This window comes from Tamandua tetradactyla, chromosome 3 (genome assembly GCF_023851605.1).
Source record: "Tamandua tetradactyla isolate mTamTet1 chromosome 3, mTamTet1.pri, whole genome shotgun sequence".
In the NCBI taxonomy this organism is placed as follows: Eukaryota; Metazoa; Chordata; class Mammalia; order Pilosa; family Myrmecophagidae; genus Tamandua; species Tamandua tetradactyla.
The window spans coordinates 207,073,514-207,090,413 of NC_135329.1; the positions used below are offsets into that span (position 1 = coordinate 207,073,514).

Genomic DNA, 16,900 nt, shown 5'->3' on the forward strand with positions numbered 1-16,900 from the left:
ATTCATTTGCTTCTAGATCAGTGATGGTATTGGTACCTTTTTTTTGTTTCAAATTTGTAGTTCTTAGCTTGTGTTAAAAATTAGTGGAAAATATTTGGTCAAGAAGTTAAACCCTTGATTTGTTTTATGCTTCAGATTTTATATTGTATTTGTATTTTTCTAAATTCAAACTTCAATTTGAAAAAAAATTTGTTAGAGAAGTTCTGGGTTTACAGAAAAGTCATGCATTAAAAACAGAATTTCTACATGCTATTATTAACACCTTGTATTAGTGTGGTACATTTGTTGCAATTAATGTAGCACATTTTAATAATTGTTCTATGGTTTAACTTATGATTCACTATTTGTGTTATGCAGTTCTATGGACTTTTTAAATTTTAATTCTGTTACCATATATACAATCTAACATTTCCCCTTTTAATCATATTCTGACACATATTTCAGTGCTATTAACTGTGTTCACAATGTTGTGCTGCCACCACCACTAACCATTACCAAAATTTTTCCATCAACCCAAATAGAAATTCTGTACAATTTATATTATTAACTCCCTATTCCCTACCACTTCCCCAGCCCCTGTTAACCCACTTTCTAGTTTCTGACTCTGAGTTTGCTTATTCTAATTACTTCAAATCAGTGATATCATACAATATTGATCCTTCTGCATCTGACTTATTTCACTCAACCTGATGTCTTCAAGGTTCATTCATATTGTTGCATGTATCCATACTTTATTCCTTTTCATGGCTAAATAATATTCCATTGTGTGTATACACCGCATTTATATACTTTTTATTTTATTATTTATTTAAGAAAACACTTAGAACCACCAGAAGTAGATATCTTAGTTAGCTTAACCATAGACATTTAAATTATCCATATAATCATTATAAAGCCTGTGTTTGCACAGTAAGTTTCATAAACCAATTTAAAATTAAGGCAACAAGGTAAAAATCTATAAATTCAGATAGCAAAGTTCTTAAATTCTAAGTATTAAATATTAACTTAGATACCATTTACTCAGCTGTCAAAACTGAATGTTCTCAAAATATCAAGTAAAAAAGTTCTTACAGATATCTGCATTACTGTAGTAATGACCTATGTTACTAAATATTTTCCTGATTTCAGGAAAATGTGAAGATACAAATATTTTACAATTAACATATGAAAATCTTAACCACCTAAAATGGATATCTTGCTTAGCTTATCCATAGGCGTATTTTTTTAAAAAATCTAAGTAATCATCGTAAAGCCTTGTTTGTTCAATGTTTCAGAAACCGATTTAAAATCTAAGCAAGGAAGGAAAAAACTCTGTAGATACAGAGATCAAAGTTTCTTAAATTCTAAATATTAAACACTATGTTAAATACCATTTGACTAACTATTAAAACTGTGTGTGTTCCAGGGCAGTGCAGCCATAGGTCAGTGTCAGAATTCTTGCCTGCCAGGCTGGAGACCTGGGTTCGATTTCCAGAGCCTGTCCATGTGAAAAAACAAAACAAAACTGTGTGTTCTCAAAATATCAAATAAAAAGTTATTACAGGGCGGGCCACGGTGGCTCAGCAGGCAGAATTCTCGCCTGCCATGCCTGGGACCTGGGTTTGATTTCCGATGCCTGCTCAAGCAGAAAAAAAAAAGTTATTATAAATATCAACTTTGCTATAGGAGTGAGCTATGTTACTAAATATTTTTTCAAGTTTTTCATTTCAGAAATTTATTTTATCTAATATTTCTATAACTGCCTTTAGTTTTGTGGGGGTTTTTTTTAACCATTTTTTTATTGTAGAATATATACAAAGAAAAGAAAGAAAAAAGCAATAGTTTTCAAAGCACACTTCAACAAGCAGCTACAGAACAGTTCCCATGTTTGTCATAGGCTACCATGCCCTCATCTCAGATTTTCCCTTTTAGCTGCTCCGAAACATTGGTAGCTTTATCAGAGGCATAATAACAGTATCATACAGTATCTGTCCTTTTATGTCTGACTTATTTCACTTAGCATTATATTATATCCTCAAAATTCACCCACGTTATCGTATGTTTTAGGACATCATTTTGTCTAAATGCTGCATAATATTCCCTTGTATGTATATACCACATTTTATTTATCCATTTATCTGTTGATAGACCCTTGGGTTGCTTCTGTCTTTTGGCAGTTGTGATTAAAGTACTGTGAACATTGGTGTGCGATTATCTTTTGGAGCCCTACTTTCAGATTTTTTGTTTTGGATATATGCCTAGTAGCGGATTGCCAGGTCGTATTGTAGTTCTGTACTTAACTTTCTGAGGAGTTGTCAAACTTTCTTCCTCAGCATCTGTATTATTTTACATTGCCACCAGCAAAGAATGAATGTTTTTATTTCTCCTCATCCTCTCCAACACTTGTTACTTTCCCTTTTGTTAACATCAGCCATTCTCATGAGTGTAAAATGGTACCGCATTGTGGTTTTGGTTGCATTTCCCTGATGGTTAGTAATGTTGAGCATCTTTTCATATGCTTTCTGGCCATTTGTATATCTACTTTGAGAGGTGTCAGTTCAAGTCCTTTGCCCCCTTTTTTTAAAAACATTTTTATTGTTAAATATAGCATATATACAAAGAAAGAAAAAGCAATGGTTTTCAAAGTATACTTCAACAAACAGTTGCACAGCAGATTTCAGAATTTGTTATGTGTTACCTTTCCACAGTTTCAGGTTTTTCCTTTTAGCTGTTCCAAAAACTGGCGGCTACAAGGAATGTGTGTGTGTGTGTGTGTGTGTGTGTGTGTGTGTGTGTGTGTGTGTGTGTGAAAAGTAACATGTATACGAAACAATAAATTTCAAACCACATTGCAACAATTAGTTGTGAAACAGATTTCAGAGTTTGGTATGGGTTACAATTCCACAATTTTAGGTTTTTACTTCTAGCTGCTCTAAGATCCTGGAGACTAAAAGAAATATCAATATAATGATTCTGCAATCATACTCATTTGTTAAACCCTACCTTCTCTATATAACTCCACCATCGCTTTTGATCTTTCTCCCACTTTTAGGGGTATTTGGGCTATGCCCATTCTAACTTTTTCATGTTGGAAAGGGCTTTCGATAATATAGGATAGGGAATGGAACTATTTGATGTTCTGGAGAGGCTGGCCGCTCTGCATTTCAGGACTTAACTGGTCCAGGAACCCATTTGGAGGTTGTATGGTTCTGGAAAGTTACCCTAGTGCATGGAACCTTTGTAGAATCTTATATGTTGCCCTAGGTTCTTTAGGTTTGGCAGGAATGATTTTCGTTGGAGTTTGGCAAGTTTTGGTAGGCAGCAATGTCTGACTGAAGCTTGTGTAAGAGTGGCCTCCAAAGTAGCCTTATGACCCTATTTGAACTCTCTCAACCACTAATACTTTATTTGTTATACTTCTTATTCCCCTTTTGGTCAGGATGGCATTGTTATTTATTTGTTATACTTCTTTTCTCCCTTTTGGTCAGGATGGCATAGCTGATCCCACGGTGCCAGGGCCACACTCATCCATGAGAGTCAACTCCCACACTACCAAGGAGACTTTCACCCTGAATGTCATGTCCCATGTAGCGAAGGTTTCTGCCCATTTTTAATTGGGTTGTTTGTCTTTTTGTTGTTGAGTTGAATAATTTATTTATATATTCTGGATATTAATCCTTTATTAGATATGAGTTTCTAAATATTTTCTTCCCATTGTGTAGGTTGTCTTTTACTTTCATAGTAAAGTCTTTTGAGGAACAAAAGTTTTGTTTTGTTTTTTTTTTATTTTGTTGAAGTCCCATTTATCTAGTTTTTCTTTTGTTGCTTGTGCTTTGGGTGGAAATCTAAGAAACCATTGCCTAACACAAAGTCCTGAAGGTGCTTTCCTATGTTTTCTTCTAGGAGTTTGACAGTTCTAGCTTTTATATTTAGGTCTTTGATCCATTTTTTTTATTAATTTTTATTTTTTTAAAATACCCAAAACACCAAACAAACGCAAACATTCGTAACTTTTGATCATTCCGTTCTATATATATAATCAGTAATTCACAATATTATCACATAGTTGCATATTCTCTTTGATCCATTTTTTGGTTGATTTTTCTGTATAGTATGAGGTAGGGATCCTCTTATTTTTTCACATGGTGATTCTGTTTTCCCAGTGTCATTTGTTGAAGAGATTATTCTTTTCCACTTAAGTAGTCTTTGCTACCTTATCAGAAATCAGTGTGCCAAAGTCAGCAGGTGGACTCAATGCCCTCCCCATAACGTGGGACAGAACTCCCAGGATGAGTCAGAACCTGGCATCATGGGATTGAGAAAGCCTTCTTGAACCAAAAGGGGAAGAGAGAAATGAGACAAAGTTTCAGTGGCAGAGAGATTTCAGAGTCAAGAGGTTATCATGAAGATTATTCTTATGCTTTATATACATAGCCTTTTTTAGTTTATGGTGAATTAGAGTGGCTGGAGGGAAATACCTGAAACTGTTGAGCTGTGTTCCAGTAGCCTTGATTTTTGCAGACAATTGTATAATGATATGGCTTTTACAGTGTGGCTATGATTATGAAAATCTGGTATCTGATGCTCCATTTACAGGCAAGTATGGACAGATGAGTTAAAAAAAATATGGATAAAAAGTAAATAAATACTAGGTGGGGATAAGGGGTAAAAAAAATTAGGTAGATTGAAATACTAGTGGTCAGTGAGAGGGAGGGGTAAGGGGCTTGGGCTGTATAAGTATTTTTATATTTCTTTTTCTGAAATATTGCAGATGTTCTAAAAATTATCGTGGTGATGAATACAAAATTATGTGATGACATTGTGAGCCATTGATTGTACAACATATATGGGCTTTGTATGCGTAAAGATTTGTCAATAAAAATATTTATTGTTTTAAATCAGTTGGCCATAAATTTGAGGGTTGATTTCCGAGCTCTCAGTTCTATTCCATCGGTCTATACGTGTCTGCCATTGAGCCAGTACCATGTTTTTTGATTAGTGTGGCTTTGTAATAAGTTTAAAGGTCAGGAAGTGTGAGTCCTCTAATTTCATTCTTTGTCAGGATGGCTTTAGCTATTTGAGGTCCCTTACCATTCCATAGCCATTTGATGATTGGCTTTTCAATTTATCTAATCCTATAAGTTGCTTGGGTGTAATATTGACATCTTAATGATATTTAGTCTTCTGATTTCTCTTTATTTAGGTCTTCTTTAATTTCTTTTAGCAATTTTTATAGTTTTTGGTGTACAAATTTTTTTTTGTTAACATCCTTGGTTAGATTTATTCCTAGATATTTGATTCTTTTAGTTGTTACTGTGAATGGACTTTTTTTTTCCCCCTTGATTTCTTGTTCTGATTATTCATTGCTAGTATGTAGGAACACTACTGGTTTTGGGGGGATTGTTCTTGTACCTACCACTTTGCTGAATTTTTATTTATTAGTTCTAGGAGCTTTGTTGTGAATTTTTCAGGATTTTCTATATATTGAATCATATCACCTGCAAAAGGGTAAAGTTTACTTCTTCCTTTCCAAGTTTGATGCCTTTTATTTCTTTTGCTTGCCTAATTGTTCTGGCAGTAACTTCCTGTACAGTGTTGAATAACAATAGTAACAGTGGGCATCTTTTCTTAAAAGGAAGAGATTTCAGTCTTTCACCAATAAGGAAAATGTTAGCTGTGGGCTTTTCATATATGCCCTTTATCATGTTGAGGAAGTTTCCCTCTGTTCCTGGTGTCCTAAGTGTCTTAATCAAGAAAGGGTGCTGGATTTTTTCAAATGCCTTTTCTGCATTGATCGATATGGTCATGTGTTTTATTTCTTTCATTCTGCTAATGTACTGTATTACATTAATTGATTCTCTTAGGTTGAACCAACCTTGGATACCAAGGATAAATCCCATTTGATCTTGATTTATAATTGTTTTAATATGCTGTTGGATTTGGTTTGCTAGTTTGTTTGTTTGTTTATTTATTTATTTTGAGGGTTTTTGCATCTATAGTCATAAGAGTTATCAGTCTATAGTTTTCTTGTGGTATTTCTCTGTGGCTTTGGTATGAAGATGGTGTTGACCTCATAGAATGAATTACAGAGTATTCCCTCCTCTTCAGTTTTTGTACAAGCGTTTGAGCAGAATTGAGGTTAAATCATCTTGGAATATTTGGTAGGATTCTTCTGTGAAGCCCTCTGGTCCTGGGCTTTTTCTTTGTTGGGAGGTGATTTTTGTTTGTTTTAATTTAAAAAAAATTAAATGGAGGCCTTAAGTTTCTGAAAAAATAAACTTACTAAAACTTTTATAAAGTTTTAGATAGTATATTGGGAGGTTTTTTGTTGTTATTGTTGTTGTTGTTTGTCCAAGGGCAGGCACTGGGAAACAAACCCGGGTCGTCATCATGGCAGGCGGTAGTTCTGCCACTGAGTCACCGTCGCATCTTCCTATTGGGAGGTTTTTGATGACTGATTCAGTCTTATAATTGGTTTGTTGACATCTTCCTTTCCTGAGGTCTTCTACTTCAGTCAATGTAAGCAGTTTGTCTGTTTCATCTAAGTTATCTACTTTATTGTCATATTGTTAGTTGTTGATAGTATTTGCTTAATAGTCCTTTTTATTTCAGCAGAGCCGGTAGTGTCCCCTTTTCATTTCTAATTTTCGTTATTTGCATCCTCTCTTTCTCTTGGTCAGTCCAGTTAAAGGTTTGTCAATATATTGTTTGATCTTTTCAAAGAACCAACTTTTGGTTTTGGTGAGTCTCTGTGTCGTTTTTGTTTGTTTGGTTGGTTGGTTCTTTTGCATGAGCAGGCACCAGGAATCGAACCCATCTGTTGTTTTTTGTTTGTTTTCTATTTCATTTATCTCTGCTCCAATCTTTGTTATTTCCTTCTTTCTGTTTGCTTTAGATTTAGTTTGCTCTTCTTTTTTCTAGTTCTTTCAGTTTTTCAGTTAGGTATTTTATTTGAAGTCTTTTTCTTTTTTCATGTAAGCATTTAGAGCTATAAATTTCCCTGTCAGCACTGCCTTCACTGCATCCCATAATTGTTTTTTATTTAAGAAAACAAACAATACACCTAGAACCACCAAAACATAAATTTTATATATTATATTTTCATTCACCTCAAGATATTTCCTAATTTTTCACTTCTAATTTCCTCTTTAGCCCATTGGTTGTCTAAAGAAGTATGTTGCTTAATTCCTAGGTGTTTGTGACTTTCTCTTTCTTCCTCTAACTTCATTCAGTTTTGGTCAGAGAATATACATTGTATGATTTCATTATTTTTGAGTTTATAGAGACTTGTTTTGTGACCCAACTTATGAGTTATCCTGAAGAGTTAATTATCCATGTGCACTCAAGAAAAATGTGTCTTCTGTTTTCCCTGGGTACAGTGTTCTGTATATGTGTTAAGTCTAGTTGGTTTACTGTATCATTCAAGTCCTATACTTCCTTATTGATCTTATGACTAGATGTTCTATCCGTTATTGAGATTGGTGTGTTAAAGTCTCCTATTATTCATGTAGAACCATCAGTTTCTCCCTTCAAATGTCAGTATTTCTTTCATATATTTTTGGACTCAGCTGTTAGGTACATATATTTTTATAATTGTTACATATTCCTGTTGAATTGTCCACTTTATCAGTATGTAATGACCATCTTTGTTCCTTGTAACTATTTCTGACTTTAATATTATTTTATCTGATATTAATATAGCCATTCCAACTCTCTTTTGGTTACTACTTGCATCATATATTTTTTCCCATCCTTTCACTGTCAGCCTACTAGTATCTTTAACTTTAAGGTGAGTCTCTTGTAGGCAGCCTATAGTTAAGTCATCCTCTTTTATCCATTCTCTGTCTTTAGACTGGAGTGTTCAATCTATTTACACTTTGTCACTACTGATAATACTGGTCTTCCTTCTGCCGTTTTGCTATTTAGACTTTTAAGTCTTGTACCTTTTTTGTCCCTCACTTCCCTTTATGTCTTCTTTTATATTTATTTGTTTTCTTCTGTTGTACCATATTGAGTGCCCTCTAATTTCTACCTAGATCTATTTTTTATCTGTTTTCCTTGTGTTTACAATAGGGTTAAAAGTTTAACATCCTAAATCTATAACAATTATATTTGCTATGATACCATCTTAAATTCAGTAGCATGCACATATACTTATCCAATACCTCTCTGTCCTCCCACCGTTATTTTTTGTACTTCTTGCCAATTATATGTTTGTACATTGTATGTCCAAAAACCTAGATTTGTCATTACTTTTTATGCATTTGCATTTTAGAACCTGTAGGAAATAAGTGGAGTTCCATACCAAAAAATACTGTGCAATAATGCTGGCATTTATAATTACCCAAATGATTACCTTTACCACAGGTATTTATTTATGCTGCTTTGACCCACTATCTAGTGTCCTTTCATTTCAGACTAAAGAATTCTCTTTAGCATCGCTTGTAGAGCAACAGTTCTACTGGAGATGTAATTGGCTTTTGTTTATCTGAGAATGTCTTCTTTTCACCCTCATTTTTGAAGGGGAGTCTCACCGGATGTAAAATTCTTGGCTGACATTTGTTTTCCTTCAGTGCTTTAAATATTTCAACCCACTGCCTACTTGCCTCCATGGTTTCTGATGAAAAATTGGCACACAGTCTTATTGGGATTTACCTGTATGTTACATGTTGCTTCTCTCTTGCAACTTTCAGTACTCTCTCCTTGTGTTTTGCGTATGATAGTATAATCAGTATATGATGAAGTGTATTTTTCTTCATGTTTATCCTTTTTGGTATTCTCTGAGCTTCCTGTATGTGCATAGTTAAGTCTTTTGCCAAGTTTGAGAGGTTCTCTGTCATTATTTCTGTGATTATTCCTTCAGCCCCTTTCTTTCTTTCTTCTTCAGGGTCTTTCATAGCATGTGTATTAGTGCACTTTATGGTTTGCCACAGCTGTCTTTGGCTGTTTTCGCTTTTAATGTTTCATTTTCTTTCTATTCCTTGGCATGATTTATTTCAAGTGTCTTGTCTTCAGGTTCAGTAATTTCTTTCTTCTGTCAGCTCCATTCTACTTTTGAAACTATCCGGGGCATTTTTTCATTTAGTTATTCTGGTCTTCAATTCCAGTAGTTCTGTTTTAAAATTTCTGTCTTTACTTAGGCTCTCATATTGTTCATTCATTTCTTTCCTGATATCCTGTACTTTTTTCTGTACCTTCCTTCATCTTCTTAAGTATGTCTAAGATAATTTTTAAAAAGGGTTTGTTCAGTGTGTCCACATTCTCATCATCTTCATTGGTGTTTTATTTTTATCCTCTTCCTTTGGATGGACCATCATTTCCTGTTTCTTTTTTTACACGCTGTATAATATTTTAAAATGTTAACTCTGGGATGTCTGTTTCCTGTTTTTGTAACTGGCTGGTGAAAAGACAGATTTTCTTGAGTTTCTGCCCTCCTGTCAGGAAGGTCTGCCCAAACCAAATGCTCTGTACAGGATTTTCCCTGTCTTAGAGTTCCCCTGTTTACAGGAGCTTGCTTGTTCCCTATTTCCCAGGAGACAGACCTCCCTCTCTCAGGTATTTGACACTGGCAGATCTTTGTCCTAGGGTTGGCCTCTATAGTTTTTACACTCCTTTAATTGTCTCACGCTGCTTTTACCTGGATTGCACATTCTAGGAGGAGGGTGTAAGTACCACAATGTAGAGAGAGCAATTTACAGTTCTTTACCATAATTTATCAGCCTCTTTCTCCTGTTCTTCCCTGGATGCCATACAGAGTTCTCCTTATCTCTGGAGTTTCAAAATAGTTATTTCAGAATCCTGCTTGTTTAATAGTTGTTTTGGTAGGAGAACTGAGTCCTGGCGCTCCCTTCTCCACTATCTTCCCCAGAAGTTGTTCCCATTGTTTGTTTTTTAATAGCAATATAAAATACACACATATCCCTCTTTTTTGATAAGTAGTAGTTTATATTTTCTCCACCGTACTCTTTTTTTGTTTAATAATAAATTTAAGCAATTACTCCATCAATACGTACAGACATTTCATATTCCTTCCTTTTTTACATTTTCAGAGTGCTTCATTTTGCAAGCATACCTCATTTTATTGTATTTCACTTTGTTGCACTTCACAGATACTGTATATTTTACAAATGGAAGGTTTGAGGTAACACTATATCAGGCAAGTGTATGGTTTCCATTTTCTGACTGCATGTGCTCACTTCCTGTCTCTGTGTCACATTTTGGTAATTTTTGCAATATTACACCCCCCCCCCCCACCTCGGGTCTCCCTGTTCCTCAAGACACAATATTGAAATTAGGCCAATTAACATCTACAGTGTTCTTCAAGGGTTCAAGTGAAAGAAAGAATTACATGTCCCTCACTTTAAAGCAGAAACTAGAAATGATTAAGCTTAGTAAGGAAGGCATGATGAAAGCCAAGATAGAATGAAAGCTAGGCCTTTTGGACCAGTTAGCCAAGTTATGAACGCAAAGGAAAAGTTCTTGCAGGAATTCGAAAGTGCTACGCCAGTGAACACACTTTTACAACATGGTTTACTGAATATTTTAAGCCCACTTTTGAAACTTCCTGCTCAGGAAAAAAATTCCTTTCATCATAAGACTGCTCATTGTCAATGCACCTGGTTACCCAAGAGTCTGATGGAGACATTCAACAAGGTTAATGTTGTTTTTTGCCCGGTAGCGCTGCATCGATTCTACATCCTATGAATTAAGGAGTCGTTTCAACTTTCAAGTCTTATTAGTTAAGAAATACATTTCATAAAGCTACAATTGTGATAGATAATGATTCCTCATTCTAGATGCCACTAAGAACATTTGTGATTCATGGGAGAATCAAAATATCAACATTAACGGGAGTTTGGAAGTTGATTCCAGCCCTCATGGATGACTTTGAAGGGTTTAAAACTTCAGTAGAAGAAGTAATTACAGATGTGGTGAAAACAGCAAGAGAACTATAATTAGTTGATATCGTTGGGGATTAAATCATGTCCCCCACAAAAGGCGTGTTCAAGTCCCAACCTGTGGGCTGGATGTGAACACATTTATAAATATGACCTTTAAAGCTATTACCTGTTAAAGTGTGCCAAAACTGAATGAAGGTGGATCTTAATCCAATATGGCTGAAGTCCTTATAAGCAAAGGAAATTGCACACAAAAAGAGAAGCCATGGGGAGCAGCCAGATGCCAGAAGCCAACGAAACCCAGAAGGGAAAGAAGAAGACACTGTCCATCCTATGTATTACCACATGCTAGAAAAGCCAAGGAACCCAAAGGTTGCTGACCAGTCAGAAGATACATTGGAAGGAAGTAAGCCTTCTAGTGTCCAAAAACCTGAGCCAGTAAATTCCTGTTGTTAAGCCAATCCATTGTACAGTATTTGTTTTAGCAGCTGGAAAACTAAAAAAACAGGTATTTATTGAGATCTTAATTTATAATTCTACCTCTTCAAATTGCAGTAAAGTAGGGAGTGGCAGTTACTTTTCAAATTTTATATGTGTGTGTGGTGTGTATGTGTGTAAAGATTACTGTGCAGAAGTTTTCTTTTCACTGAATATTTGCATTTTACTCATTGCTTAGAAAGAGTCTTGTGTCCTTTCAGAGTTACCTGCTGAAACATTGAAGTAAACATATAAGAATATTACAATTTTATGTTATTCTTGAAGAGTTAGAATGGCTAAGCTAATTTATTAAAGAATTTGTCATTCTTTGTCATTGTGTTTTTTCGTAGAATGTGTTAGAGTTAGAAGTGTTAGTAGACTGAGAAACTAACATGCAGTTTTTTTATGTGCTTTGAGTGTATAGCCCTTCATAACCTGTATCAGTCTTTATTGCAATTAACTAAATGAAAGCTCTGTGCTGAACTCCCAAAGCATTATATTCTCAGCAAAAAAAATTCTAAAACCTCATGAAATTGTTCATGCCCTTTGGAAATAACCTTAGTCCAGATTCTATCCCTTACTGAAGATTTTTCTGTAAAAGAAAACAACTTGGGTTTTATGATTGGTTTAAGAATAGTATAAATGATATTTTTTGTTCATTCTAAGTATAATATTTTAACAAGTAGGGATTATAAAAGAAGTTTTATTATGTTTTTGAATGTATCTCTTATTATGTATATATTATTTTGAATGTATCTCTGGGTGTGAGTTAACCCTCTCTTCTCATTCCCTTTTCTTAATGAGCCAGAAATTCAGCATATCAGTAGTCAGAGTTCTGGCTCTGATCCAAAGCCAGTTTAACATTACACATCCAGATTTCAGTCTAGTAGTCTACTTTATCCCACACCACTACCTCTCCCCAACGTAAGGTGGATTGGATAACGTTATATCGAGAAGGCATTTAAGGCTCAGAGCAATTCAGTGATTGACATTGTGCTGATAAATGGCTGTCCTAAAATTGGAGTCCAGGTCCTTTTGGCTTCAAACCTGTTTCACTCTACTACAGCACATTGAAGAAGAAAGAGAAAAAAAGACGAGATCATTTAAGGAATCACTTTATTATTTCCAGTGACAGATGGTCAGGGCCTGAACCAAGGCAGTGAAAATAGAAACAAGATTTAAGGGTTTTATTTGACTTGGTGGCAGACTGGATATGGGGAATAAGAGAATAGAATTATTAAAGATGGGAGTTTCTGGTGTTGGGGGTGAATGGTCATGATGGGAAGAGATTCAGTTGAGGGAAGGGTGCTGTTTATTCCTGTTTCTGTGTGGAATTCTGAATGTTGTTTAAAGTGTCGGTAATATATTTGGTGAAAGATATCCTGTAGGCACTTAGAACTTCAGAACCCTGCTTAGATTTTTGACATCTGTTGTTAGCAGGTACAAGGGAGTTAAATGTGGTGTTTTTTGTTTCTTTTTAGTTTGTTTTTTAATGGAGCATATTTTAATTGCTATGTCATTTTAGTAACCCTGTGGTACATACCTAAGAGAATTAAAAATTCATAATTCTGCCGAAGGACTGTCCTGAGGTTTATGGCACATAATATTGCTGTTTTTCATCCTCTGTTGAAGATAAATTAGAAACAAAAGACACCATTTCCTTGAAAGCATCTTGATTTATATGATTAATGTTAAGGTTACACAAAATATTCCATAAAGAAGCAGTTAAAGTCAGTATGTTGAGAGAAAGAAATTCATATGTGCAGTTTATGGATAGGTGGCACAGCAGTGATTTGTGCATATGCCTTGTACAATTCTTCCTCTGTGCAAGATTTGTACAAATAGTAACATTGGCAAAATGACTGTTAGCTACAAGCCAAGAAATCTTATTGAAACAACATATCAGAGCTTATTACCATATTTCATTGTGTTTCATTTTTTTAAAAAAAAACAGAAAATTATTAACTCTTTTCATTAAAACTTGAAATTATGTACTTGGAATTAAAGTAATGTTTTTACATATTGCTGCCTGTAATATTGTACCTCGTAACAAGAGTAAGATTGTTTTTCATTTTCTTTGCACAATACTAAAATATAAACTAGATTTTAAAGCTTCAAAGGATACATTCCCTCACTTTATATTTAGAGGTTAGAGTCCCCCAAAAATATTTAGATCACTATATCAGATCAAAGTATGACTAACTAAACCTAGCCTCCAGGTCTAAGAAAAGTCCCAAGCAGGTTCTAAGGTTCATATATACATGTCTAGTACTTCAGCTTTCAAAACTGTTTCACATACATTTTCATTTGTTATTCAGAACAAGTAACCTCCTAGGGCAAACAGTACCCATAAGGCACATTTGTACTGTCATTTGAACCAGGCCTTTGGACGGATGGAATTTTAACAGTTTGAAATTAGGAAGAACATTGAATGAATTGTAGTGTAAGCAAAGGCACAAAATAAGTAAGGGTGGGATGTGAGGAAATAGTGGCACACTAACTGGAATGGAGTAAAAGAATTTAGGAAAGTATAGAGAAGGCTGAAAAGAAATTTTGGGCACCATCATTAGAAAGCTTTACATACCTGCCTTACTGTCAAATAGTTATTATGATAACATTCCTGTTTTTGTTTTTTATCCTTAATATTATCTCCCTGTCTTTGTTTTCTAGGCCACTATGACAAATAACACACAATGAGTTGGTATAAATAGCAGTAATTTATTGGCTTATGGTTTCAAAGGCCACGAATCTAAATCAAGGTCTTGGCTGAAAGACTTGCTTCTTCCCATCTCGGTAGCATTCTGGCTGGCCAGCAGTCACTGGGTTCCTTGGCTTTCCTGTCACATGGCGATGTCCTCTCCTTTCTCTTCCAGGTTCCTGCTGATGTCTGACTTCTGGCTCCTCCCTCTGGCTTTTCTCTGACTCTGTCTGAATTTCTTCTGCTTATAAAGGAGTCCAGTAATCAGGATTGAGGCCCACCCTTACATAGTTGGGCCACACTTTAGTACAAGAGATCCTGTTTACAGTGGATTCACACCCACAGGACTGTGGATTAAGATTAAGAACATGTCCAAATTACGGTACATAATCCAACCTTCCACATTCCCGTTATTTTTCTATACAAAACCAGCAAAGTTTACTAATTTTTCCTCAAGCTTGTCTCTCACATTCCAGTGTTCATCCCTTTATCCAGTATATTCATCCCTCTCCTCTGCCTGCTAGGTTTTCCCTACCTTCAAGTCCCATTGTAGGTTTCACTTGTGCAGTCTTCCCTTGTTGTCTGTGTGGTCTCCCTACTCCAAACTTCAGAGTACTTAAATAAAATGCACAGACACTCGATTAGCCCTTAAGAACTAACACTCAGAAGAACTGAATGGTTAACTCTTCTGTTTTTGATTACCTAGTGGAATTAGAAACTTGAGGGGGCCAGGAACAGTATATGCTTTATGGTTTTACATCTTGAACTTAGCTGAAAATATGAGAATAAATATCAGTTTCGTTCTCTGGCTTTTAATAAGTGATCAAATTTATTTTATCTCTAATACCTAGCACTGTACTAGTAATTTGTGGGAGATAAAAAATATATATCCTTGGCCCTTGAGACATTTGTAGAGTGGCTCTGTTTGTATTGAATTAGGGGGCAAAATACTTGAGTTCATGTGCAGATCATTTGGGTATCAAATTATGGAAAGACTTTTAAGTTCTTAGCCTAATAAATCCTGAAGGGGTGAAAATTAAAGATGATACTGTCAACTGCAAATTATAGAGTAACTACACCAACCTCTTTGGTGTAATACACTTTGAATTTCACTTTAACTCCATTATAATATTTCTCATTGAAGAAACTTTGTCTGTAATAATGGACATTAATTTAAAATCTTTGATAATTGGTACAGTTTTAAAAGTCATAGAGTTGTAAAGTTGGGACAGACTTTCCTACATTCCTTTGTTTTTCAGATGATGAAAGGGATCGCAGAACCCAAGCTAGATGGAGATAAAAAAACAGGATCTAGAATATGAGTTTGACTGCGGGGCTTCCTCTTATAAAGCTTATTGTTATTTATCTTGATAAGGGAAGTAGCTGAAAGCATATATGTTATTATTATATTTTTAGTTAATTGCTTATTTGGTTTTATATATATGTATATAAAATACTACAGAATACTCAAGAAAAGTTGTTTCTGTTCACAGAGAAGGAAACCTTAGTGAATTGCCTAATAGCATATAACTGACAGCATTAGCCAGGACTGGAGGCCAGGTCTTCTGACTCCTAGTACATTGCTTTTTTCGTACCACCATACTGGGTTTCCTTATTGTTGCCATTAGAATTAGTTCTAAATTATTCACACTTAGACAAACCAAGAACATTTTCAGGAACGTGGTAAGACTCTGTTGTAAGGGGAAAATATCAAGCCTTCCCTTATAGCAAAATTTGTCTTGTATAAACATGTTTTTCATAAACTTGGGTCTGTTCCATTTGACATTTGAATTTACCGCTCACTGGAGTTTGAGGCTAGAGAGCAATTCTAACATAGAATTATAATTTTGAATTGGTCTATAGGTATTAAGTGCTCACATTCATAATGGGATAGTGTTTTTAAGAACCAACTTTTTATCAAAGTATAATATATTCACAAAAGTATATATAATCATTAGCCTGTAGCTTGAAGAATTTTCACAAGTAACACACCTGTGTAATCAGCAACCACCTCAAAATCATAGCATTACCAGCCTCCTAGAAGCCCCTTCACCTCCTTATAGTTACTGGCCTACCCCTGCTGCCCGTCTAGGGGTAACCACTGTATCAGAATAATCTTAAAAATGATATCAGGTACCCCATTAGTCAGGATTGTCCTAGTTTTGTTTTTGCCACAAATATGGAAATATGAAAAGAGAACAATTTCTTTATTACTGCTTATCAACATGAAAGTAGTTGTTAAAGGTAAAACATTTCAGAATTTCCTCATTACCAGGACTTTACCACCTTAACATGCAACTCGAGCAATAGTTGGGGATTTGATTCTTTCATGCAGCTTTGGAAACATCCAGTAGTCTCTAAGTGAACTTTTTCTTCTGAAACAAAATGCAGTATAACCCAGGAATATGAGAATGGATATGGAGCTATGCCTCCTCCTCATGTAGCTATTCCCTACTGTGGAAGAGGCATGAGGGAGTGACTGCAGTATAGAGCTGGGGCTGAGGAGTGACTGATACAGTCCTCTTTCTTTACATGTATTCTTAGATTATTGAAGGTGAATTTCTATCAATAATTAGAATTCTGTGGGAGATTTTTAATTCTGCATCTTTTCTGTTGTTTCCTGGAACTAAAAAGAAAAATTGTTTGACATTCTTCCTTCTTGATTTGAACTGTGCTACCTATAACACTGCCTTCATTTTCTGTGTTTCTTATCAGGACCCCTGAACAGTGTCCAAGTGTTGTTTCATTGCTGTCAGAGAGTTACAATCCTCATGTGCGGTATGGAGCTGCAATGGCCCTGGGGATCTGCTGTGCTGGTACAGGAAACAAGGTAAAGTCCAAAAGCCAA

At 35.1% G+C, this 16,900-nt stretch overlaps 1 protein-coding gene across 2 annotated transcripts in view; it reads left to right on the top strand.

Annotated features, from left to right (window-relative positions):
- The window catches only part of PSMD1 (proteasome 26S subunit, non-ATPase 1), a 111,607-nt gene that overhangs the window by 68,996 nt on the left and 25,711 nt on the right, over nt 1-16,900 (top strand). For both annotated transcript variants that reach the window (XM_077155409.1, XM_077155410.1), the window contains exon 17: nt 16,768-16,882. In XM_077155409.1, the coding sequence (XP_077011524.1) occupies nt 16,768-16,882 (115 nt within the window). The remainder of the gene's footprint in view (nt 1-16,767; nt 16,883-16,900) is intronic.